At 37.6% G+C, this 26,234-nt stretch overlaps 2 protein-coding genes across 7 annotated transcripts; one reads left to right on the top strand and one right to left on the bottom strand.

The window, feature by feature from the left end:
* Positions 1-4: 4 nt before the first annotated feature.
* LOC131530377 (uncharacterized) lies at positions 5-26,101 on the bottom strand. 5 transcript variants are annotated; one of them, XM_058760604.1, is made up of 21 exons: positions 24,319-24,437; positions 20,776-20,955; positions 13,444-13,770; positions 13,018-13,362; positions 12,796-12,918; positions 12,644-12,673; positions 12,405-12,434; positions 11,960-11,983; positions 11,693-11,722; positions 11,325-11,354; positions 9,945-9,974; positions 9,573-9,596; positions 9,217-9,246; positions 8,745-8,771; positions 8,449-8,478; positions 8,093-8,122; positions 3,565-3,747; positions 2,752-2,781; positions 1,996-2,172; positions 1,465-1,503; positions 5-1,094 (listed from the first exon to the last, which is right to left on the bottom strand). In XM_058760604.1, exons 3-21 carry the CDS (start codon positions 13,688-13,690, stop codon positions 1,021-1,023), a joined length of 1,533 nt encoding a protein of 510 aa, XP_058616587.1. In that variant the 5' UTR covers positions 13,691-13,770; positions 20,776-20,955; positions 24,319-24,437; the 3' UTR covers positions 5-1,020. The 5 variants fall into 5 exon arrangements, with proteins under 5 accessions (XP_058616587.1, XP_058616583.1, XP_058616586.1 ...); XM_058760600.1 differs by lacking the exon at positions 20,776-20,955 and having other exon boundaries at positions 24,319-26,101; XM_058760603.1 differs by lacking the exons at positions 20,776-20,955; positions 24,319-24,437 and adding an exon at positions 18,479-18,616.
* Positions 19,443-21,518, top strand: LOC131530414 (SLAM family member 5-like). Of its 2 annotated transcripts, XM_058760677.1 has the most exons (5): positions 19,487-19,549; positions 19,678-19,825; positions 20,075-20,404; positions 20,771-21,064; positions 21,195-21,518. In XM_058760677.1, the coding sequence occupies exons 2-5, from the start codon at positions 19,780-19,782 to the stop codon at positions 21,308-21,310; spliced, it is 786 nt and encodes a 261-aa protein (XP_058616660.1). In that variant the 5' UTR covers positions 19,487-19,549; positions 19,678-19,779; the 3' UTR covers positions 21,311-21,518. The 2 variants fall into 2 exon arrangements, with proteins under 2 accessions (XP_058616659.1, XP_058616660.1); XM_058760676.1 differs by having other exon boundaries at positions 19,443-19,825.
* Positions 26,102-26,234: the final 133 nt, after the last annotated feature.

Below are 26,234 nucleotides of genomic sequence, written 5' to 3' on the forward strand. Positions count from 1 at the left end.
AATATAAAAAACAAGTTTATTTTATAAATGTGGGAGGATCCCAATGTTTCACGAGGGGACAAAGGCCAAAACAACAAGCATAACCCATCTAACCAGTAGAGAGAAAAACTAAACTATTAAAAGAAAAGAAAACAAATACAACAAATTACACTAACTCCCCAAATAGCTTAAACAGGAGACAAGAAGTTCAAAAGAAAATGGCACCCACCTCTCTACTAACCAATTCCCAAAGACCTAACAATATAAACTAATTAAGAACAATACACGAACAAATAATAGCTTACAACCCAGAAAGTATTTCTTGTCATAAACACCAATTACAACAAGAATGTAAACACAATAACACTGAAGAGAAACCCAATCAACAAGGCTTAAATTCTTCCAATCACAGTAGGCAACCAATCATTGGAGGCAGCTGGCAGCTAGTACTTCCTGCTAAATGGAAACAAATACGTCTCTGGACGTAATACACTCTAAATTCAGGTCAAATTTGTACTTTGATTAAAGGATGATTTCTTTAAAATATATCTTTGGATAACATATTTAAGCATTGTTATTTAATATAGCATAACACATGCAAAGTTTTCAGTTTAAATGAAAATAGAGTAACTTAGTTGGTTAATTTCTGCAACAAAAGTGTCACATTGACACTGAATACTGTGTGTCTCTTGTATACAGTCTGATGAATTTCTACACACGAGGAGAAGGTCATGTGATCATTAGAGACACTGGGATCAGAGCTGAACGAGAACATAAACCGTGAACAGCACATACAGTGGTTTGACAGATATTTCTGAGGTAAAACACATCTTAGAGTAAGAAGTATGTAGAGTAACATTAATAGTCATATATGACATTTTTATCAACACATTTCCCTGTTCATCTGAAACCAAAAAGCTTTTTGCACTTTGACTGATGGATTCTAGAGGCTTGTGAAAGACTGAGATGAAATGTCGATGATATCACAGTGATTGACACTGGTGGGCGTGTCTTATCTCACTAAACTGAGCTCTTCTATATCTACTCATTTGGTTCATCCTCTTCCTTTTGGCTCATTAAAGCCGTTTCTTCATTTACTTCTTTTCCTGTTGATTCTGAAAGGAAACAGAGGCAATCACAGAAATTATAAAGAAACAAATCTGTTGATCAAAACTGTAGTTGTTCCTGAGAAATCAAAATGTCAATATTTTGCTATCAAATTACATTAAATCTTGTTTGAGCACTGATCTTATAACGCATTAAAAGATTTACAAATTAGCCATTTCTCTGGCAGCTTGTGTTCCAGAGAATGTTTATTTTATTTATTTATTTAATTTAATTTTTTTTTTATTTGAATATATGAATGGATCAGTGTAAAATGGAGTTTGAAATCTGAATGAATCAACTGAATGAAGCTACATTACACCTCAAATCAAGATCTGGTTTTAAAGTTGAAGAGATTCAGAGCAAACAACAGAATCTCACCTTCTTTCAGCTCATTTTCGGGAGCTTTTCCATCCGATCCTGTTTTAACAACAATCACAGATGATTGACAATTAATTAGACAATGAAACATTTACATTTATTAGACAAGATGGTCGCATGAAAACTAGAAGAAGAAAAAAATCTGTCAGGTGTAAGTAAGTGGAAATGAGATTTGAAAACTTAAACTGATATTTTCACTGAATAATGACCTACATCTGGGTTTGTTCCTCACACAAAACTATAATTTGACTTTGAAATTTGGAATACAGTGCACTATAAAGTCTTATAGTCTCTACTTTTTGGTTCTTTTTTTTTTTTTTTTTGTCAGGAAATTATACCATCTAATTTTGTTCATTTCAGTGTGATAAAGTCCATTTGGACAACAAGCTGTTTTGCACCTGGTAGTAACTATAACATTATTTAATTGTAACATTATTTTGTTATATTACATCACTTTTGCAGGAGCACCGTGAACACTACAAACAAACCATTCTTATATTAAAAATATTACATTAAAAGACAACTACTCACCATGTGTTTCAACTGCAGCGTCTTCAGTATTGGTTTTATGGATTACAATGCTCTTTTTGCCCTGTCTGTCTCTCAATCTCTTATCAGTACCAAGCACTTTACTTATAGGAGTCTCTTCAACATACATGATCCGTTCCCTTTCACCTTCTCTGATCTCTGATCTCGGTGTCTCTTCACCTGGAAACAGAGACTTGTAAGAAGTTGTATATACAGGAACAGAAACTATACTGTTAAGAAATGGTTAGTGTATATTATACATATTTTACATTTCAGCATCTGTCCAAATGCACATAAAGTACATTGCCAGTGTAAATGTTATGTAGGAATACCTACTTAAAACACTGAGACAAGACTTGCTTTATAAATACAAAAATAAAATGTCTTTAATGCTTTAGCATCTTTAATCTGTGCAGAGCAACTTGGGCAGTAGATTTATGGTGAATATACAAGCATTCTTGCAGCTTTAAAATGAAAATATCCTTGAAAGTAAAGGTTTGTTTATCATTTCTAATTTGCTGACAATTCTACAGAACTGAACCCTTTTAATCACTTGTTTTGAATATATACTTATATACATAGTTTTGATCCAAAAACATGTTTAAATCCAGAAATCCTGACTTCAGCCCCATATCTCAGATATGTCTAGTGTGTGGCGATCTTTAATAGTAGATTTTCTCTTTAAAATGTAGTTTTAGTAAAAAAGAAAAGTAAAAACATAAAATATTTTGCACTTGCTGTATCAGTTTTAATACTTACTTGTTTCTTGTTCAGAGATCTTCACATCATCTGTCAAATCCGCACACAGAAACAGAGAAATTATATTTTAAGTGAATGAACAGATGAACATGTCAGCAACCCTGAGAAGAATTCGTACATATTTTACGAGGTGGCTAATTCGTACGAATTCATACGAAGGACCACACCTAACCTCACCCCTAAACCTACCAGTCACACAAATTGTACAAATGAGGTTGTAAAAATTTTTACGAATTAGCCACCTCGTAAGATATGTACGAATTGGTCGCAAAATAGCATTGGATTATTCATGTGCTTCTAATAATCACGTTTTCATCTGCATGACTTTTTATTATTGAACAGTAACAATTAAAGTATTGCTGTGTGTGAACATTAGTTAAATTAATCATTAGTTAGTTAAATTAATTTGTTAAATTAATTCAATAACATGACTAAGGTGCTCTTGAGCAAGGCACCGAACCCCTAAATTGCTCCCCGGGCGCTGGAGCAAGGCTGCCCACTGCTCCGGGTGTGTGTTCACTGTGTGTGTGTGTGTGTGTGCATTTGGATGGGTTAAATGCAGAGCACCATTTCGAGTATGGGTCACCATACTTGACAATACGTCACGACTTAACTTAACTTAATTAATGAGAACAATAAACAATACTATAGCTGATGGGATATTTTCAGTTAATAATGATCTATATCTGGGTCTGTTCTCACAAAACTATAATTTCACTTCTGAAAACTTGGACCAGTGTTACCCATTTATTACAACTGAATGAACAAACCCTTCTTATATGAAAACTATTACATTAAAAGACAACTACTCACCATGTGTATGAACTTCATCATCTTCAGCTCTGATTGCAATGCTCTTCCTGCCCTGACTGTCTCTCAATATCTTAGCAGCACCAAACGCTTTACTTATGGCAGTCTCTTCAACAACAATGAACCGTTCCCTTTCACCATCTCTGATCTCTGGTCTCGGTGTCTCTTCTTGTGGGATATCAGCACCTAGAAACAGAGAAATAATAAGGCATAAGGACAAATATAATATATATAATTATATATAATAAATGTAATAAAGACAAAGCAGACATTAGATGAAATGTGTTTGCTTGTGAACATTAGTTTTGAAATTATTAGTTTAGTGTAGTGAAGTAAATGTCAACAAAATACTTATACTATAAAAAAAAAAAAATTAAAGGTGCTGCATGTAAGTTTTTGACTCTACTAAAGCAAAACAAAAACAAAAACAAAAAAAAAAACATAATATGTTTGCAGATATTTAACCCTTTAACGCGTACGATCACACCGGTGTGATCAGTCTTGGCTGGTCCCTGGGCGTACGATCACACCGGTGTGATTAGAACTTTCAGTGAGTCACGTCATCAACTGCTGAAATTCAAATCTGCTTTCTGGCGCGGAGCCAGATCAGACAGCGGCGCTTGTAATATTATCACTTATTCAGTGTTTTCAACCATATAATGCTTATTAAGATTTCAGACATTTAAATACACATAAGTACTAGCAAAGCCATACATTTATAGTTTGTAAAATATGCGCTGATGTCTATGGAAGCAGCAATAATGATCCTTACAAATATAATCTGACGACATGTTTTATTGATATCATATACACATAGTGTAGGTAACAATAAAGTTTACTCTGCTCTTCTCCCAGTTTACTGGAGACTTATTTTAACGTGTTTCGGGAGGAGAGGATGAATTTACGTGTTGTAAATCCCACAGCTGGATTCAGCGAGCAAACATGGCGGCGCCCATCACCCGGTATAGATGAACTAACACGATCATTATAAACGTGTTTAAACAACCAAACACATTTACTTGCACATATTTCAGAATCGGAATATCAGATATTTAATAATATAGCGAGTATGTTTGTGAATATTAATAATAAAAAAAGGAAAAACGAAATAAAAGCAATCCATGTGTCATACAGCGCTATTACGGCTGCGGTGTGTCACATGACAAGCATGACGCGTCGCCATGGAAACAATAAGGCTATAAGTTCTAAAATAACGGTCGCCTAAAAAAAACTCACGCCTGGGGCTCAGCTAGAATATTTTAAACTCATGTGCGAAAGGGTTAAGAAACATGCCAAGTTAACATACTTGTTTATCTGAAAAATGCTACAGTCAGTTATTCTCCTTTGAAAATGTGCGTTCCAGGCCAAAATGTCTGTGTTTGTTTTGGTTTGTGAAACTCGCCCACTGCCAGTTTAACCAATTGTATTTCGGCACCCCGGTTTGGCAGTTGGTGGAAAACATCTCAGTTACGTATGTAACCCTGGTTCCCTGAATAGGGAACGAGATGCTGCGATGATGTCATCGCTTTGGGAACACCCTCGGTGTGACAAATGTCTGAAGCCCTTATACCATCATGCCAATTTATTGGGCAAATAGAGCTTAGCACTGCCCCCCACGCATATGTAATGTATGCTATATGAGCGTGCCATGCGCTATTTCATCAGGTTTTCATATATGACGAAGGAAGCGCTATCAAGGTATGGAACGGCCCTCATCTCAGCATCTCGTTCCCTATTCAGGGAACCAGGGTTACATACGTAACCGAGATGTTCCCTTTCATAGGTTCACTTCAATGCTGCGATGACGTCATCGTTTTGGGAACGCCTGACATACCTTAGATAGCTGGAGACCAAGGAAAGCGTCTGCTCAAGCATATAAGACCCGGGAGCCAGGAGCCATCCTCACGTCGAGACTGTAGAACTTGATGAAGGTGCTAGGAGAGGACCATCCTGCTGCAGCATAAATATCTTCCATCGATGACCCTTTCAGAAAGGCCTGAGAAGAAGCCACTGCTCTCGTAGAGTGAGCACGTAATCCTAGAGGCGAAGTCAAGCCACGCGCCTCGTAGGCCAAAGAGATAGCCTCAACTAACCAATGCGATATTCGCTGCTTAGTGAAGGCAGAGTATTTGCTCTTACCACCAAAACACACGAACAGCTGGTCAGATCCACGCCACTGAGCTGTGCGGTCTACATAGATTCTTAATGCCCTTAATGCTCCTCTAAGACCACTTGCTGAAAGCGAAATGGATTCGAAGCGACCTTAGGAACATAATCAGGCCTAGGTCACAATAAAACTTTTATCAACCCTGGGGCAAAGTTCATACATGAAGGGCTGATGGATAGAGCCTGCAAATCCCCTACTCTCTTGAGGGAGGATAAGGCCACCAAAAGAACTGTCTTAAGAGTCAACCATTTTTCTGACACAGACTCCAACGGCTCAAAAGGATGGCCCGACAGACCTTCCAAAACGATCTATAGATCCCAAGAAGGAACTTGTGTCGGACGGAAAGGCCTAAGCCATCTCAAACCCTGCATAAAACATGAGACCAAAAAATTACGACCTACTGAAACACCTCCTACGAGTGCATGTCCTGCAGATATGGTCGCTACATACACTTTGAGAGTAGCGGGGGTCACTCCTTCAGAAAAACGACTCTGAACTCAAAAAGTCTCCACTTGAAAGCATATAAGTGTCTTGTGGAGAGAGAGAGACATTAACGCATTCCGCTAAGGGGCCACACCCATAGCTTCCATAAATCTGGCCGAGGGTGCCAAATCGTGCCCCGAGCTTGTGTCAACAGATCTTGTCTGAGGGGAATCTCCCAAGGACAGGCGACCGACAGACTGACCAGGTCCGAGAACCACGACTGCATGGGCCACCATGGGGCCACTAACAACAGGTGCTCCACTCTGTCTGATTGTACTCTGAGCAGAACTACTGGGAGCAGCCGGATTGGGAGAAAAGCATACAGACTGGTTCTGGGCCATTCGTGGGCCAGAGCATCCAGACCTACAGGATACGGGGGAGAAAGGGAAAACCAGAGTGGGCAGTGCGTAGTCGTGCTTGAAGCAAACAGATCCACTTCCGTTCGTCCAAACCTCTGCCATCCTGAGTTCAGGTGACCTGGGATATGTGAATGTAATCCTCCTTGACGATTCAGATAAGAAACTATGATCATGTTGTCCATCCTGACTAACACATGACAGCCCGTCAACTGCGGTAAGAACTGTCTGAGAGCCAGGAAGACTGCCAATAGTTTCAAACGATTTATGTGCCAGCTCCGATGTTCCTCTGACCAAACTCCACAGACTGGGCGTCCTTGATGGACCGCCCCCCAGCCCATCAGGACGCGTCCATCGTAATAGTTTTGTGATGAAGACACGCCCCCAACTGGACTCCTTTCTGAAGGAACTGGGGTCTTTTCCATGGCTTTAGAGCACGAAAACCTCTGCGTGTCACCGTAATTCTGTGAAGTGGATGACAATGAGGTGAAATGTTCTGGCTCTTGGTCCATGCCATGGACCTACCCACTGCTCGAGCTGTATGTTTGGTAACTCTAAGCACCAAATCTGTAGCTCTCCTGAGCTCCTTAACGGCCTCAGGAGTGAGGCCTTCCCCTTCTTCCAGCTCCTTGAGAAGCTCTGCCTGGTAGGCTTGAAGCATGCCCATAGAATTTAGCGTGGCCGCAGCCTGCCCAGTGGCCATGTAAGATTTCCCGATTAAACTGGAAGCGATCCTACATGGCTTGGACGGCAACATAGGGTGTGACTTCCAAGACAGAGCTGAATTAGGCGCGAGGTGTGTCGCGAGAGTCTCTTCGACGGTCGGCATTGCCCTGTAACCGTGATCTGCCATTTTAGACACGGTGGCGAAATCAGTGGCAGTGGCGTTTGTAATACGCGCCAAAAAAGGCTGCTTCCAAGACCTAGAAACCTCTTGGTGGATGTCTTGAAAGAAGGGAAGAGGCCTACGGTGCTGGGATGGAGTACCACTAGTAAAAAACCGGTCATCCAATTTAGATTGGGCCTGGTTTTACGTCGGCTCACAGTCCCAGTCTAATCCCAACTTGTCCACCGCGCGTCACAACATCTAACAACTCATTGTAAGATGAGGAATTGCGTTTCTCCTGTCCGCTCGGAGGGAGAGAACTGCAGGATTCCGCCATTAAATCCTCTGAGTCAGAGGCCGCAGTGGACAACACATCATCATCATACAGCGCAAAGAAAGGAGAATACTCGGTCATCTCGTTCTCCATGGACTCTGACTCGCATGCATCACCCCAAGCGATCGTCTCATGCGGTGACTCGGCAACTCTCTCCAATATTTTGAATTTGGACTGCAATACCTAGTTCAACCTCTAGGTGTCAATCCTACATACAGCATCTTTATATAAAGTAATGAAGCATTTGTACTATATTTATACAAACTTATGGGTTTCAGCAAAGCATTAAACCCCTTTTTCATTGAACATTTCTTCTTGCACAACAAAAAACGTTTTACACTTCTTGTTTCAGTTGTAATACTTACATATTTCCTGTTGAGACGTCTCCGTATCATCTGTCAAGGTTGCACAAACAAACAGAGAAATTAGATTTTAAGTGAATGACCAGATGAACATGTCAGAAACACTGAGAAGATACTGTGTGATTCTTCATGTGCTTCAAATATTTACTTCCTCCTCCACATTACGTTTTATTAATGATCTATAATAATTACTGTAATATTGTGTGAACACTAGTTAAATCCATCAATAACATGAATTATCACCAATACTTTTCACAACAATTATTTTATATAATTTTACCACCTGTGACGTTTTTATTTTAAACTCTACTATCGCATAATGAAGCTAATTTTTCTCTCGTATCAGCTGTAATACTTACTCAGTTGGTTTACTTGTTCAGAAAGCTCGACTTCATGTCACAGCAGCACATAGAAACAGAAATGAGGAGATTATAAGTGAGTTTGTTGTAAATTCAGCAGTTTAAACACAAAGATTCAGCTATGAGTATGAATGTCATTCAGCTTAATACTGAACAATCACAAACTTAATCACTACACTAAATCAAGCACAAGCAGAACATGTGGTGAAAATGATAAATATTGAATATGAAAAATCATTTTACATTTAAACTCTTAAAGCTACATTTTCTCTTGCTGCATCAGTTTTAATACTTACACAGTCGTTCTGGGATCTTCTGTTCACCTGTCACAGCACCACATAGAAACAGAGAAATGATTATGAGAAGAGATTATGAGTGAATGAACAGATGATCATGACAGAAACACTGACACAATGAGTTACAGCTTTCTTTTTTCTGTGAGTTCTGTGAGCTTCAATATCAGAAGAACACAACATGAACAAACACTACAGCTGATACACAAACAGACATAATCAAACACAGATCATAATTAAGTTTTTGTAAATTCAGCATTTTAGCAATCAGGAACACAGTATTGTATATCACATGTTGTATGATGAGTATATTAATGTCATGCAACTCAATACAGGACAATCACACTTAAATCAAACACAAGCAGAACTTGTGGTGAAAATGATAAATATGGGCTATGAAAAAATCATTACACATTTAAAATCTACTGTAGCACAATAAAGCTCACATTTCTCTCATATCAGCTTTAATACTTACGCAGTCGCGCTAGTTGTTTAGAGATCTTGGCTTCATGTCACAGCAGTACACAGAAACAGAGAAACGAGGAGATTATGAGTGAATGAACAGATGAACATGACAGAAACACTGAGAAGATAGAGTGTGATTATTTGTGTCCTTCTAAAATGAACTTCATTATGTAAATTACTTTATTTGAATTATCAGTAACAATTACAGTATGTTGTGTGTGAAAGCATCATTAATTTGAATAAACAATACTTCTCGCTGCATTTGTTGCTTTGTTGTTTTAATGTTTTAAAATTAGTTGACTTATAATGAAAAATGATATATTTAAATTCTGTAGCACAATAAAACTCCTTTCTCTTGAAACTTACGCAATGCTTTTTCATAGTCCTCCGCTTCATGTCACAGCAGCACATAGAAACAGAGAAATTAGGAGATTATAAGTGAATGAACAGTGAATGAAACACTGAAATGAGGTGATTTTAAATTAATAAACAGATGAACATGACAGACACGCCGAGCAGATACTGTGTGATTCTTCATGTGCTTCTAATAATCACTTCATCGCCAGCATGACTTTTTATTAATGATCACTGCTGTCATGCAGCTCAATACAGGACAATCATACCTCAGTCAAACACAAGCAAAATATAAATATTGCCTATGAAAACTATTTTTTACATTTAAACTACTGTAGCTATATAAAGTTCACCGTTCTCTCATTGTATCAACTGAATACTTACACATTAGTTTTAGTTTTCCATAGAGCTCCTCTTCATGTCACAGCAGCACATATAAACACAGAAATGAAGAGATTTTAAAGGGGTCATATGATGCGATTTCAAGTTTTCCTTTCTTTGTTTCTCGGTTTGTGCATAGATAAGATCCCTGAAGTTGCAAAAACTAAAGTCTCAAAACCAAAGAGATATTCTTTATAAAAGTTAAGACTCTGCCACGCCCACCTAAAACGGCTCATTAAACACACCCCACATTTCTATGTCACGGTGTGGGAAGATTTGCAAAACACTGCCCAAACGTATACGCAATGAAAGAGGGCGGGACTTTTATTCTCGCTGTAGTGTTGTTGCTGCCGCCGGCGCCATGTCCTGGAGACGCTGTGTTTCGTTGTGAAAGCGAAAGTACTTTGTTTGGGCTTCCAAATGAGTACACAACTAGAAATCAGTGGTTAAGTTGTATTTACAACACTGTTCCAGAACAGTTCAACCAAATATTTGAATGTGTGCAGCGCATTTTACAGAGGACTATTTCCTGATCCTGGAAGAGTAACCTACAATGATGGCTTGTACAAAGGCTGTTTCTATAAAGTGGGGCAATTTCAACTCTGCAAGGACAGTCTGACGCTTCTGACTCACAGCCTGTAAGTATGTTTCTGCCACTGACTATTCAAACACGAGTTTTGAGCAGTGTAGAGTAGTGCTTGTTGTTTGTCGTTTCTCCAATCACAAATGCAGACATGGTAATGTTTACACGGCGTGATGCAACGCGTAAAAAGACAGTATAAGTCATTGTAATCAGTAATTATGTCCCCACTGGATGCAAGAAATGGCTTGTTTATAATGGGTTTTATTGTTTTTGTGTCGTCGCACCGGGACATGACATCACAATACGGTAAGGGGTGAAACATTTCCGTCTCACGCTTGAGGTATTCGACCAATCACAACGCACTGGATAGCTGGCCAATCAGAGCACGCCTCGCTTCTCAGAACGATGAGCTTTGTAAAAATCGACGCATTTCAGAAAGGCAGGGCATAGAGGAGCAACAATAAATGTACAGTATGTGGAAAATAATGTGTTTTGTTTAACCTTAAACTGCATTAACACATTGCATTACATCAAATACACAAAATAATGTTATTTTTAGCAACGTCATATGACCCCTTTAAATGAACGAACAGATGAACATGTCAGCAACACTGAGAAGATACTGTGTGATTCTTCATGTGCTTCTAATAATCACTTCATCATCTGCATGACTTAATGATCTATAACAATTACATCAGTATATTAATGTCATGCAGCTCAATACTTCAGTAATTATCACACTAAATCAAACAAACGCAGAACTTCTAATGAAAATATGAATGATGACTATGAATACTTACGTTTTTCATTTCCACTCACATTCACTTCATCTGTGGCACATAGAAACAGAGAAATGAGGAGATTATAAGTAAATGAAAAGAGGAACATGTCAGAAACACTGAGAATGTGCTTCTAATCATTTCATCATCTGCATGACTTTATATGATCTATAATTACAGTAATTTAGTGTGTGAACACTAAATTTAATAATTGAATTATCAATAAACATACTTTTCACAGCAATTAATTTATATATATATATTTTAATTAGTTTAGGTTTCTGTTACATCTGTAACATTTTTATTTTATTTTACTCTACACTCATCATGAAGCCATTTTTTCTCTTGAATCAGCATTTTTTTCTCTTTGAATCAGCTGTAATACTTACCCATTTTATTTATTTGTACAGAGATCTTCGCTTTAGGTCACAGCAGCACATAGAAACAGAGAAATGAGGAGATTATAAGTGAGTGATCAGATGAACAAGACAGAAATGTGCTTCTAATAATCACTTCACACTTCACATTCATCGTTTGTTTGTTTGTTTTGTAATGCACTAGACACACAGACAGGTTTAAAAAAATATTTTCATATCATATTTATGAACTATTGATTCACAATAAAACTCTCTTGCTGCATCAGTTTTAACACTTACCCAGGTCTTTTTCATTGGTCTTGGCTTCATGTCACAGCAACACATAGAAACAGAAATGAGGAGATTGTAAGTGAATGAGCAGATGAACATGACAGAAACACTTTGTGAATCACACTGTGTGCTTCTGAAAAACACTTCATGCCCTGCATGACTTTATATTAATGAGCAGTAATGTTGTATGCATGAACATTAATTAAATCCATCATTAATGTGTTTTAACATAACACTGAGGCTCCAAGGATCTCCCAGTTTTGGCTCATTTAAAGTCAGACTTGAGAATTCAGTGAATTCTTAACAGGAGATTCGCTCTGATCGAATCATCTGAATTAGTGTGTTGTTGACTCAAGAACAGATGCAATTAGTTCAGAATCGTTCAATGCACAATGCACATTGCTGCAGCGCAATAAAGCTAAATTTTCCCCACTGCATCAGCCGCAATACCTACTCATTTGCTCTAGTTGTTTAGTCATCTTCGCTTCATGTCACAGTGGCACATAGAAACAGAAATAAGGAGATTATAAGTGAGTTTGTTGTAAATTTAGAGATTCAGTCATGAGTATGTCATTCAGCATAACACTGCACTAAATCAAACAAGCAGAAAATTATAAATATTGACAATAAAAAAAAAATCACATTGTAGCACAGTCAACCTCACTTTTCTCTCATATCAGCTGTAATACTTACACATTTGCTCTAGTTGTTTAGAGACCTTCGCTTCATGTCACAGCAGCACATAGAAACAGAAATAAATGAACAGATGAACATATCAGAAATGCTAAGATACTGTGTGATTCTTTATGATTCTTCATCATCTGCATGACTTTTGTTCGACTTACACATGAGATTTTTTAATTTGAAGTGATCGCTTCGACAATAAATCATAACACCAGCTGCTACAGCTGCTGCAGCGATCAGCAGAACACCAATACATATTCCTGCTACAGCACCTGGAGACAGACCTGAACATGCAATGATAAAGAGACAGTCATTAACTGAATATGTAAATTATTAGCAGACTCAGAGATTTAGAGTTGTGCTGAAAGAATAATGTGACTCACCAGAGACAGTAACAGTGAATCTTTTGAACACGATCCTTCTGTCGCTGATGATCTTTAGTCTAAATTCTCCAGTATGCTCAGTTTCGAGGTCTGTGATGGTCAGCGATCCAGTCTTACTGTCCATCTCCAGTCTGCCTCTGAATCTCCCATCGTCACCATCATAGTAAGCTGTGTGATTGTCTTCTGTATCACCTTTAGCAATGAGAGATCCTTCAGCTCCAAATCTCCACAGTATTAGATCATGTTTCTGTAGTTCAGCATCAGTGTGTAGAGTCTCAGAACTTCCCTTCGTGGCTGACAATACCTTTATTTCATCTTTATCTTCGACAGATTTGAGTGGAGATTCTGCAAAAATAGTTTCACAGACAGTGATTAAACTCTCAGCTTGCATATTCTCACGAAGAAGTTTAGATTTAATTGACTCACCTTCCACAATAACTTTGAAAGTTTTGGATTTGGTCCCTACGCTGCTGGTACTCTCTACTTTATATTCACCCGAGTGTTTGATTCTGATGTTCCAGATGGTGAGAAATCCAGCTTGATCCAGATTAAGTCTGCCGCTAAACATCTTCATCAGTTTATCATCACTGTATTCAACTTTACCAGTTCCTTTATTGATTGTTGCGATGTTGGTGTTGTTAAATTTCCACTCTGTTAGACCGTCTTTCTGCATTTCAGTAAAACCAGTCTGTACAGTAAGAGAGTCTCCCTCTATCACCGTCTTCACTCCATCTGGATCAACACCAAACACACCTGCAGAACAAACAGAAACAGTCAGAGATACTGAGTTCTTTGTGGATTTATCAAATGACACCACATTTGGGTCCCCATATTTCTATGCATGCATGAACAAACACCTTGTTTATGTTATGTTTACCTTGAAAGCAATGCAAGTTGCTTTGGATAAAAGCTTGTGTCAAGTGCATACTTGTCTGCAAAAATGTCTGCAATGTCTTACTCGGAATAAATCCTACCCCACCAGTTTTCAAATAGACATTCTACACCCTCAAAAAAATGCATGCTCGCTTACTCTCCGAAGCTTGGTGATAGAAGTAGTTTCACAGTATAAATATTTGGGATTTTTAGTTGATGATTCCTTTTCTTTTTGGGCCTCATGTTCAGCAACTTGTGGAGAAACTAATGTTGAAGTTGGGCTTTTTCTTCAGAGTTAAATCCTGTCTTTCTTTTAAAGCATGAAAAATATTGATGGCTACTACTTTCTTGTCAGTGTTGGATTATTGTGATATTATCTACATGCAGGCTCTTTGTTTAAGCATTGTTTACAGGAGCTGAATTCTGTTTATTACGGAGCGTTATGGTTTATTACTAATTCAAAAGCCCTTTCCCTTTTCAGGATTTAAACATCCCGAAAGTTTGTACAACTATGGGTAAAAGGTCGTTTTATATATATATATATTTGTAGGCTATAAGTGAATTAATGTATTTGTCCTATGATCAAATGTTGTTGTTGTTTTTGTTTATATATATATATATATATATATATATATATATATATATATATATATATTAAAAAAGTGTGCTGCCTGTCTTGGCCAGCACCCTGATTTAGTCAAGTCAAGTCAAGTCAAGTCAAGTTGAGCTTTATTGTCATTCCGCTACATGCGGGGCATACAGTGGAACGAAATGTCGTGCCTCACAGGACCACGGTGCTACATAAATACAGGCATACAACAATGGAGTAAGACAATATAAACCTATACACAACTATCCTACTGATAGATTTTGACTATACATATAAATATACTATCTATAAAAAAGTACCTATACAAACTAAAAATACAAACTATACAAACTATACGAATGCTTCAGTTAAGTACTGTACATGTGCAAGGAGAAACATTGAGTTCAAGCAGCTGGCTGGGGAACAGTGCAGGATGATTTGTAGTGCATGAGCATGTAAACATACATATATTACGGAGTTCTTTTTGTGAATTTAAAATTTAAAATCACAAAAGTTACATTTTTGCAATAAATGAAATAAATAAATATGTGTACTGAACTATTAGAAATTTAACAAGGGGCAAACGTTAATAAATGTAGCAGCTAAGGCGAGCAGTGGTGTATTTATCGTCGCTGTCTTAAGGAGAGAGTAATTGGTAGCCTTTAAATGGTTTGCCTAATTATTTTAAATTCAGTGTTGCATTTCAGTGATATCCAGAGGCGGACAAAGTACACAACTTCCTTACTTGAGTGAAAGTACAGGTACTACTGGTCAAATACTACTCCACTACAAGTGAAAGTTGTAAAGACAGATTTTTACTTAAGTGAAAGTACGGAAGTACATGTTTTTAAAAGTACTTAAGTATCAAAAGTAAAAAGTAAATGCATTGTTTTATTGTCGCATTGTTGTATATTTACAATACCATATGCCACTAATGCAACCTACTGAATACACTGATTAGCTTGTATTATCTTTGGAATTAAGAGCTTTTATGTTACAAAACATATTGAAATGGAACAACTGAATGAAGATAATCATCTTTATTTTTATTTAACACTCCTACAGCTACATTGAACTCATTTTAATACTTGTTTAAAAGTTACAAAGTTCTTTTTCAAAGAGATATTGAAGTCTATGATATGGTTCATTTTAGGCAAACAAAGCAAACATTGAAAAGAAAACAAACCTTTAATCTCTTCAGAAAACTGGATCATACTCTCTCAGTATAGCCATGGGTGTGCAGGTTGCACCAAAGAACCGTCTTTTTGAATTTTGCCATCAACTGATCAGTGTTCATAAAATGCTCAGAAATCAGTGAACTTCACAACATGTGTTTTCATTTAGCCTACTTTTTGATCATTTGTTTGCAAAAAAATATATGTATTTATGTGCAGTGTTTTGACAATAAAATAATGTTCAGATTTATATACTTCCCTGACCAGTTTTTAGCAGCAATTTACCAGTAGGCCTAAGTTTATATATATGTATATATATATATATATATACAGTGAGGAAAATAAGTATTTGAACACCCTGCTATTTTGCAAGTTCTCCCACTTAGAAATCATGGAGGGGTCTGAAATTGTCATCGTAGGTGCATGTCCACTGTGAGAGACATAATCTAAAAAAAAAATCCAGAAATCACAATGTATGATTTAACTATTTATTTGTATGATACAGCTGCAAATAAGTATTTGAACACCTGAGAAAATCAATGTTAATATTTGGTACAGTAGCCTTTGTTTGCAATTACAGAGGTCAAATGTTTCCTGTAGTTTTTCACCAGGTTTGCACACACTGCAGGAGGGATTTTGGCCCACTCCTCTACACAGATCTTCTCTAGATCAGTCAGGTTTCTGGCCTGTCGCTGAGAAACACGGAGTTTGAGCTCCCTCCAAAGATTCTCTATTGGGTTTAGATCTGGAGACTGGCTAGGCCACGCCAGAACCTTGATATGCTTCTTACTTCTTGGTTATCCTGGCTGTGTGCTTCGGGTCATTGTCATGTTGGAAGACCCAGCCTCGACCCATCTTCAATGCTCTAACTGAGGGAAGGAGGTTGTTCCCCAAAATCTCGCAATACATGGCCCCGGTCATCCTCTCCTCAATACAGTGTAGTCGCCCTGTCCCATGTGCAGAAAAACACCCCCAAAGCATGATGCTACCACCCCCATGCTTCACAGTAGGGATGGTGTTCTTGGGATGGTACTCATCATTCTTCTTCCTCCAAACACGTTTAGTGGAATTATGACCAAAAAGTTATATTTTGGTCTCATCTGACCATATGACTTTCTCCCATGACTCCTCTGGATCATCCAAATGGTCATTGGCAAACTTAAGTCGGGCCTGGACATGTGCTGGTTTAAGCAGGGGAACCTTCCGTGCCATGTATGATTTCAAACCATGACGTCTTAGTGTATTACCAACAGTAACCTTGGAAACGGTGGTCCCAGCTCTTTTCAGGTCATTGACCAGCTCCTCCCGTGTAGTTCTGGGCTGATTTCTCACCTTTCTTAGGGTCATTGAGACCCCACGAGGTGAGATCTTGCATGGAGCCCCAGTCCGAGGGAGATTGACAGTCATGTTTAGCTTCTTCCATTTTCTAATGATTGCTCCAACAGTGGACCTTTTTTCACCAAGCTGCTTGGCAATTTCCCCGTAGCCCTTTCCAGCATTGTGGAGGTGTACAATTTCGTCTCTAGTGTCTTTGGACAGCTCTTTGGTTTTGGCTATGTTAGTAGTTGGATTCTTACTGATTGTATGGGGTGGACAGGTGTCTTTATGCAGCTAACGACCTCAAACAGGTGCATCTAATTTAGGATAATAAATGGAGTGGAGGTGGACATTTTAAAGGCAGACTAACAGGTCTTTGAGGGTCAGAATTCTAGCTGATAGACAGGTGTTCAAATACTTATTTGCAGCTGTATCATACAAATAAATAGTTAAAAAATCATACATTGTGATTTCTGGATTTTTTTTTTAGATTATGTCTCTCACAGTGGACATGCACCTACGATGACAATTTCAGACCCCTCCATGATTTCTAAGTGGGAGAACTTGCAAAATAGCAGGGTGTTCAAATACTTATTTTCCTCACTGTATATATATGGTAAAGTGAGGGCATTTTTAACAGATATATTAGCCTACCATTTGTATTGTCATAGTTTAACTACAAAAATTAAACTATAGTTACTATAATGAAACTATAGTAAATTTGTGGTTACTGAAGTTACTACAAATAGCATAATTATGGTTACTATAGTGAGATAATAGTAAATTTGTGGATACTGTGATTTTACAGCAAATACCATAGTTATGGTTACTATAGTAAAAACATGGTTAATTTTCCAAAGGGCTTTAATGAGTTAACACATGCCTTTTTTGAGTGCAGTAGCGTGGACGTTTACATTAGTTTAGTGGGGAAGATCCCGAGGTTGCCAGATTAAAAAATATCAGCCAAATGTCCATTCAAAACTAGGCGGAAAACTGCAGGCTTAGAAATACTGTAACACTTGGCAACACAGGAAGGTCCTGGCAGATCGCAGGCTGGATTTTCGCAGAAAAAAAGGGTTCAGTGAATCTGAAAATGCACTCATTGTAAAAACTGCTACATATAACGACTTTCTACTTGGGGACCTTGATATAAATGTAGTTGAGTAAAAAGTACGATATTTGTCTTTCAAATGTAGTGAAGTTAAAGTCGCAAGTTTCCAGAAAAAATAATACTCGAGTAAAGTACAGATACTCAAAAAGTGTACTTAAGTACAATACTCAAGTAAATTTACTTCGTTACTGTCCACCTCTGGTGATATCACATGCATTTTTAGCATATTAATGTAAGAGTAATCATTCAACTTCACAGTTTGTTTTATGCTAATTAATGAATTAATGAGGATCTGAAGCCAGCATCCGTGGCGCAGGCCAGGTGATCCAGGTGATCCAGGTGATCCTGGTGGAAAGTGAAACCGAAAGCAAAGAAAATCAGAATTTAATCACTTACCGTCAATGACGAATATGGACAAAAACATTAAAATCACGATCTTCATGTTGCTGCGACGTTGAGTGAGAGATGAGTTTAGTACGGAAGGCTGTGGCTATAACTATCAGTAGTTTGAGAGACACACCCACATCACCGCGTCCGCGCGAGCGTAAAGGTGCGAGCTGCAAACATGACGTCATCACGGTGAGGGTGAGGGCGATAGCAGAAATAAAACGTTATTTGAGTAAAATTTTGCTTTCTCTTATCAAAAAAACAAACAAACAATAAAACAAAACAAAACCCAGGCAGTCAGAACATGTACAGTTTGCACAAACGTTAATCTCTTTAATATATATATATATATATATATATATATATATAAATTGAGTAGGCCTAATTAAGTATTTTTTATTAATTTATGTATTTTTATATATATAGCTCTGTTTCTGTTTTGAGCTACGATGTTGATTGTTAAATGCCTTCTTTTTTTTCTATTGCATTTATTCTTAATAATTATTGTTTTAATTGTAGTAACTTGAATGTTCAAATAAAGCATTAAAAAAGTTTGACCTGAAACGAGTCAGTGATGAGTAATGATCATATGAGCAAGTAATGATTTCATAGTACATTTTGACTAACCATGTTGTGCCCACCAAACTGGACACCATGCATCGCATACTTCAGCTACCACTCTTATGATTTCCACATAGTTCTATTTTATTATTATTATTATTTTGTTATTTATATGCTGTTCGATTTATTTCATGCCTCAAGCAGAATAAAAACATTTTAAAAATGCATGCTAAATAATACATGCATGTGAGAGGGTCTCAAGCCTCGGGTTCGTTTGTTTTGTGTGGATATAATTAATACATTAATTAGCCTATTATATTAATTCACACAAATCATACAGATCATTCATAAGCGGTTGGTAGCGGTTGCTTCACGACCAAACTGAAGCTCCACGCGACTGTCACTAGGAGGCGATATGAGACAATCATATCCACAAGCGAATGTTTTGGAGACTGTGGAAAGTCGGTTTAAGAGGGTGCAGGTTTATTCAAGTTTCATTACAAGGAACACGTAACTCGGGTACGGAAAGGGTAAAACACTAAACCATTGAAAGTCCTGCTTCGTGTTTCCTGAGTTTAACTTGATACAAGTGAAAAGCGAGTTTATTCTCACTGACTGTCGACCTTCACAACTTCACTTCACTGTAGGACAGATCTTCTCAGATTATCTGTAATGTAACTACAAATCTGGTTAACTTTTAAGAGCAAATTTGCAAATTAATAGGCTATACTGGAGACGAAAAGAAGAAAATGCTTTGCCTGTTGGCCTTGCTTTATTATTCGTGGCATCTCATCGGTGAGTTATCTGTATTATGGCTTCAGGTTTGACACTTGTGATATAGATTAAAATTCTACAGTCTTCTAAGCACGCATCATTGTTAATATCTTAAAACATATCTGGACATGTCAAACTCTCGACACAGAGAAAAATAACTATTTAAAAATAGCTATAAAAAAAAAAAAAAAAAAACTAAGTTTAAGTATAGTGCTTAGTGCTCTTTTCTCTCAGGTATGTTTCATTTTTCTGTAACTTATTTTTCTGCAGGTGTGTTTGGTGTTGAGACAGATGAAATAAAGTCAGTGTTAGTGACGGAGGAAGAATCTGTCACACTAAACACTGATGTTTCTGTAACACAGATAAATAAGATACTGTGGAAGTTTGGAGATCAAGGTGTTCTCATAGCTCTCTTAGATGACAATGAGGTCTCATTATTTAATGGTACTGAAGGGCAATTCAGAGACAGACTGCAGCTGGATCATCAGACTGGATCTCTGACCGTCATGAACATCAGAACCACAGACTCTGGACCTTATGAACTTAACATCAAGGGAGGGCCAGGGGACCGAGTCAAGAAATTCAATGTTACTGTCTATTGTAAGTAACTTGTCCGTTTCAAACTCTTTTATTGATACAATATCATAATATTAAAATACTTATAATTTAAAATGATTCATAAGTTGATTGGAATTAGATTTAGTAGGTCTCAGTTGGGGGAACAAACCTGTAGCATATCTAATGTATCTGTTAGTCTTGTTAAATATGTATATATTGTATACTATATCTGTATTGTTATTCTTCTGATGTTTTAGTTGCTCTAGAAGCATCATTTTCCTCTGATTCCTGGGCTCATGCTGAGTCATGCATACATTGGTTTTTATTTTTTGCCTAAATGTATTTCCTGCCATTTTTTTTTTCATTTTGTTTAATCTTATTTTTAAATGATTTCTGTGTATTTTCCAGCTTGCCTGCTCATTCCTGTCATCACCAGAGACTCTTCACAATGTTCATCATCATCATCATCATCATATTGTTCATTGCTGTGTTCAGTGATGAATGTGAGTCATGTGACTCTCTCCTGGTACAAAGGAAACAGTTTATTGTCCAGCATCAGTGTGTCTCATCTCATCAGCAGTGTCTCTTTACATCTGGAGGTGGAAAATCAGGATAAAAACACCTACAGCTGTGTGCTCAACAATCCCATCAGCAACCAGACCACACATCTGGACATCAGTCAACTCTGTCACACATGTTCAGGTACATCAGTGTTGATATTAGCATTTGTTTGGTACCTGGTATAAATTCCAGTATTAAATAAATAAATAAAACTCGCAAAACAAATGACCCTCCTTTAGCAAACTAACTGAAGTCCTAATTTTTCCTTCAGAAATTCACTGTTGTGGTGTTACTGAAGCTGTGATCCGATTGGCCATCACTGTTCTGGTGGGTGTGCCTGTTGTTGCTTTTATAGTTTATGACATCAGATCCAGAAACGCTGTGTAAAGCTCTGTTCTTTGTAAATCTGCTCTGTAACAACGTGTGGTAAAAAGCACAATAAAAATAAATACTGTATTGCAATATGAATATGAATACCTCATTGCTAATTGAGGGATTGAAACTGTAGATCATTTCTGATTGAAGGAATAAACCATGATAACTGCACCTTGTTGGAACTGTCCACATTCTCATTCTGTCCATAAGCTCATTCTTTCCTCATTCTGTTTTTGGAAATATAAGGGAACATGCTGCAGTTTAATGTGCTTTTGCTAGAACAAACATTGGTAAGCAGTGTCACATGAAACTGAAGCCACATGTGGCAAAAAGGTGCAGAGATTTCTGCTTATTTGCACGTAAATGTGTGTAAGATAAAGTGTGAAAATCAGAGCAGAAACTGACCAGCGCATTGATATATAACATTTTTAATGATTTTAGAACATAGAATTGTGTTTATTGTGCTCTCGTTGCAGCAAGCCTCTGTTCTATTCAGAGTTGTCCTCACACTTTATTTGTACAATTTAATTTCTGAAACCAAATGTAATTTTAATAGGTAATATACCCAAATAAATGAAACTGGCCATCACAAAAGAGTCATGTGTGCTTCCAGGCCATTTCACCACAATATCAGTGAAGATCCCCAGGTGATCACACACTACTTGTACATCAATGACTGGATAACCGTTCCTGCAGATGTGCAAGGGGTAATTTACCACAGGGCTTGACACTGGGATTGCCATCAATAATACCAAACACTCTAATGCAATGTTGTGGAACTTTTTGAATGGACTGCTGAATTTCTTGAGGAGATCTGGAGAATGTCAGCATGTTCTTCAAACGCTCTAACTGTAAAGGTCATCCCTTTAAATGCCTCAGGCCCCAGGATGGCCAAAACTTTCTCTTCCTCTGCAGTCAGAGGAGGAACAGGATCGGCACCACCACTAGTCATATCTGCTTCTCTATTTCTTTTTCTGTACATAGATCACTGCTTAACCATAGTATAATGCATCGCTGGGGAAATGAATGGTGCAGTTAAACTGTTTCCTGAAACCGTAGTGCCCATTTGAAACAATCCCTCACATTGCACGGAATCACACTTGAGGGAAACTTGGTTTTCTCTGAACACTGAAGGTTTACTGTACAAACCTATGGTGTTTCAGCCATACGATTCATCTTTTTTGTCATAAACATGAATTACAACATCAGTGTTAAAGGGCGTGATTTACTGTTTTTTTTTTCTTGGCTTGATTGTGTTTATGGGGTGCAGTCTAACATGTGTTCATGCTTCGTTTTTTTAAAAAAACGCACTAATTTTCATATAATTTACCTTTATTCCACACCGCTCTGTCCCTTCTCTGACAAACGCCTCGATTATTTCCTGTTTTTATGAAGCCCCTCCCTCAGAAATACGTGATGGGCTCTGACTGGTTAGCTGGCTCAGTGTGTTGTGATTCACTAAATTGCTGAGCGTGCGTCTAAATGTCCCGCCCCTCAGCTCAGTGGCATGTGCTCTGGTTGTATTGTAAACAATGGCGTGGTCTATATTGCTTATCAATTTGAGCCCGATTGAGACGCAGAGAATATTAGTGAAGAGGATTGCGCAGAACCTGTGCAAGCACGGCTCTTAATGGTATGTTTGTTTGTTTGTTGTCTCATACTTTTAGATATGCTGTTATTATGCTACTGCTTATGTTAGCTTTTAATATACGGTTTTATTCTGATTAAAGCTTTAATATAGTACCGCAACCGCACACGCGTCCATGTATAACTAGGGCTGGACGATATGGCCAAATTTTATATCACGATATATTTCTTAATTTCGGTCGATACGATATAATTTCGATATCGATATGAACAATATAAAAGCCTCAGAAAAACTGCCAATAACGCCCACAACAGATGTCTGTACCTACAATCTTCTGAGGTTAATTCATTTTAAATTAATTATAAAATTATAAATAAATAATAAATTAAAATTAATTTGCCAAGTCTATGAAACCTCCTCCTATAAAACTACATAATATTTTAGAAATAAAAACGGTACAAATAAATGAACGTTCACCTTTTATTTGTATTTAACCTTTATACAAACAAGAAAAGTGAAATAAACATAAGACTCTCAGACTGACCTTATTAATATATTTATCTTTAAACAATAACAGGCTGATTATATTATTCTTTACACAAAACTTATTGTAACAAAACTTGTTCTTATAAACCAAAGTGCTTTAGCCAGGATAAAAAAAAATATGAAAAGTGCTCAGCTGCAGAAAAAAAGAGAAAAAGAGTGAGCAACAAAAAAATGTTGCTGGGGCAGGGACATTGTTGAGTGAAAAATATAAAAAAAATTATGCAAGCAGAAGAATTTTGCAGTAAGAATAATATGATTCTTATTCATAAATTTTTTTTTTTACTTCACACTTGATTTGGCAAATTAATATATGTAACAATGTTCATATGTTCACATATGTTCCAATGCCAGTAAAACACCTTTGAATTTAATTGAAATAATTGCTGTATGTATAATCCATACAAATATGTATGTCTTGAATAAAGATTAAAGGAATAGCCTATAAAATCACTTAAATAGGGGGAATGAAATCACCTAATCAACTACAGGGTAAGTATTATAGTTACAATTAAGTACTAATTAAGTACAATGATTTAATATAAACAAAATCAATTAAAGCTGCTGCAGTCCGTAACGTGTGGCGCTCTGTATGCATCTTGTGGAAGAACATTGTAGCCGGAACTACTTCTCTCTGTTTATGTCTATGACGAATCACGCAGGTACTGGGCTACTCCGCAGCAGAGCCGAGCCGAAGTAGTTTAAAATAGTCCGAATATAAACACTTATTATAGTGTACCGTAGTGATTCAGGATAAGACAAAAACACGGTTTGGATATTGGATTCATGATGTACTGGCTCATTATATACATTTAGCTAATTTTTGACCAAAAAGGTTACATGCAGCTTTAACATAACACTACCATTTATATTGCTGTGTATAACTTACCAATAGCAGAGTTCAGTCGATGCCCGAAGCATTGTAGTCTTGTCCATCTGTTCAACTCAGCGGCTTTGATGATACTGGTCCCGCTATCTGTGGTGATGCAGACCTGCCGGTCCTCGCGGAGTCCCCAGGAGGCTGCAATTGATTCGCCCGTGTGATCCTCAGGAAAGTAGACCGTCTGAAGGCATAAGCTGACAAGCTTCCAATCTTGATCAATAAAGTGGACTGTCAGGCTCAAGTATGGTTCTGAGGTTCGGCTTGACCACAGGTCAGCTGTGGTCGCGAAATATGACACAGACTTCAGTTGTTCCTCCACCCTTTCCCTAACTTCACCATAAAGTGCAGGGATAGCTGCGCGTGAAAAATATTTTCGCCCAGGGAGCTCGCATCTTGGGTTGATGATTGAAATCATTTTCCTGAAGCCCACGTCTTCCACCGTAGTAAACGGCATCATGTCCTTAGCAAAGAAGTTTGTTACAGCCTTTGTAATGTCTTTATGACGTTTAGACTGTTTGTCATAAGGCATGAATGCAGCGATCGTTTGCTGCATGGGTTTCTCTTTTGACACAACTGGTGTTGGGGATGACGATGGTGGTGTTGTTTGAGGGACACGTTGTTGGCTTAAACTTTTATGGTGCCTCATCTTCTGACTCTCAGAATGTTCTATCGGGTGGAACTGCTTCAGATGGTGGAACAGATTTGATGTGTTCCCGCTGCTAGTCGGCACTACTCTCCGGCACATTTTGCAGCACGCTGAAACCTGAAGTTTATCAGATCTCAAATAGCCGAACCACTTCCATACCACTGAATTAGTCTTTCCTCTCTTATCAACCATTTCGTCTGATTTCTCCTCACTTGTGGAAGCTCGTTCAGTCACATTTGTATTGCGGTCAGGGGCGCTCATTTTGTAGCTAAAATTTGCCGCGTTGGAGATCAGCCTACTACTGCTGTGCTGAGCACTGGTTGCGTGACTCTGCGGTGTACGTCATCACGAAAGTAGCCAATGGTGTTCTGCTCTTTCTGACGGCTGCGCGCCTAACGTCAGTCAGTGACAAATGCTGTTATGTATATCGAAATATAAAAAAAAAAATCAAAATATCGAAAATGTGTTTAAAATCATATCACCGTTATTGAAAAAAAAAATATCGCGATATATATTGATATTGAATTATTGTCCAGCCCTATGTATAACGCTTCTTGCTATGTGAAAATGTATAATTGGAACAGTTTGTTGGAGCTGATCTGATGATCTGAATGAGAGAGAGAGAGAGAGAGAGAGAGAGAGAGATGCAGAGCGACACAAGGAACAGGATTGAGAACCGCTGTTTTAGAACGTTAATTTTGAAACTTGTGAATCCATTAGAATCGTTAGAAGACAGAATCGTCATTCATATATGAATAGATTTTACGTGCACCCCTAGTTTTCTCTTCGTCTTCTCTAAAGCAGCACAGCATGGCCCCGCCCCCTTCCTTACATGTTCCCAAGCGCGGGGTTTATCTGAGTCTGTGACGTATCAGACTCGGGAAGTAGTTCGTTGTAGTCCCTTACCAGCTGTTTTTGTAGGCATTAAACTTCCAGAATTTTAAAAGACGATATCTCTGTTTGCATTGAACTTTCAGCGCTGCAACTTTGGAAGTATTATTTTGTCTTAAGACAAAACTTAAGAAAAATGACATTTCTTGAAAACTATCTTCTTAAAAATCATCGTACATGACTTAGGACAACCTCAGACTGTTGATCAATCCATCTTAAGACAGGCTCTTTAAAAGTAACTTCAAAAACACGATGCATTAAAAATAGCTAAACATAGACATGAACAAAAAAATAGCTAAAAGAGCTAAACACTCTTCAAGGTCATGGCAAAAATAGTGTGTGTGCTTATGATTATTACGGTAATCTGCAGGCAGTGTAAAAAGAC

The sequence above is a fragment of the Onychostoma macrolepis genome, chromosome 22, assembly GCF_012432095.1.
Source record: "Onychostoma macrolepis isolate SWU-2019 chromosome 22, ASM1243209v1, whole genome shotgun sequence".
Lineage (NCBI taxonomy): Eukaryota > Metazoa > Chordata > Actinopteri > Cypriniformes > Cyprinidae > Onychostoma > Onychostoma macrolepis.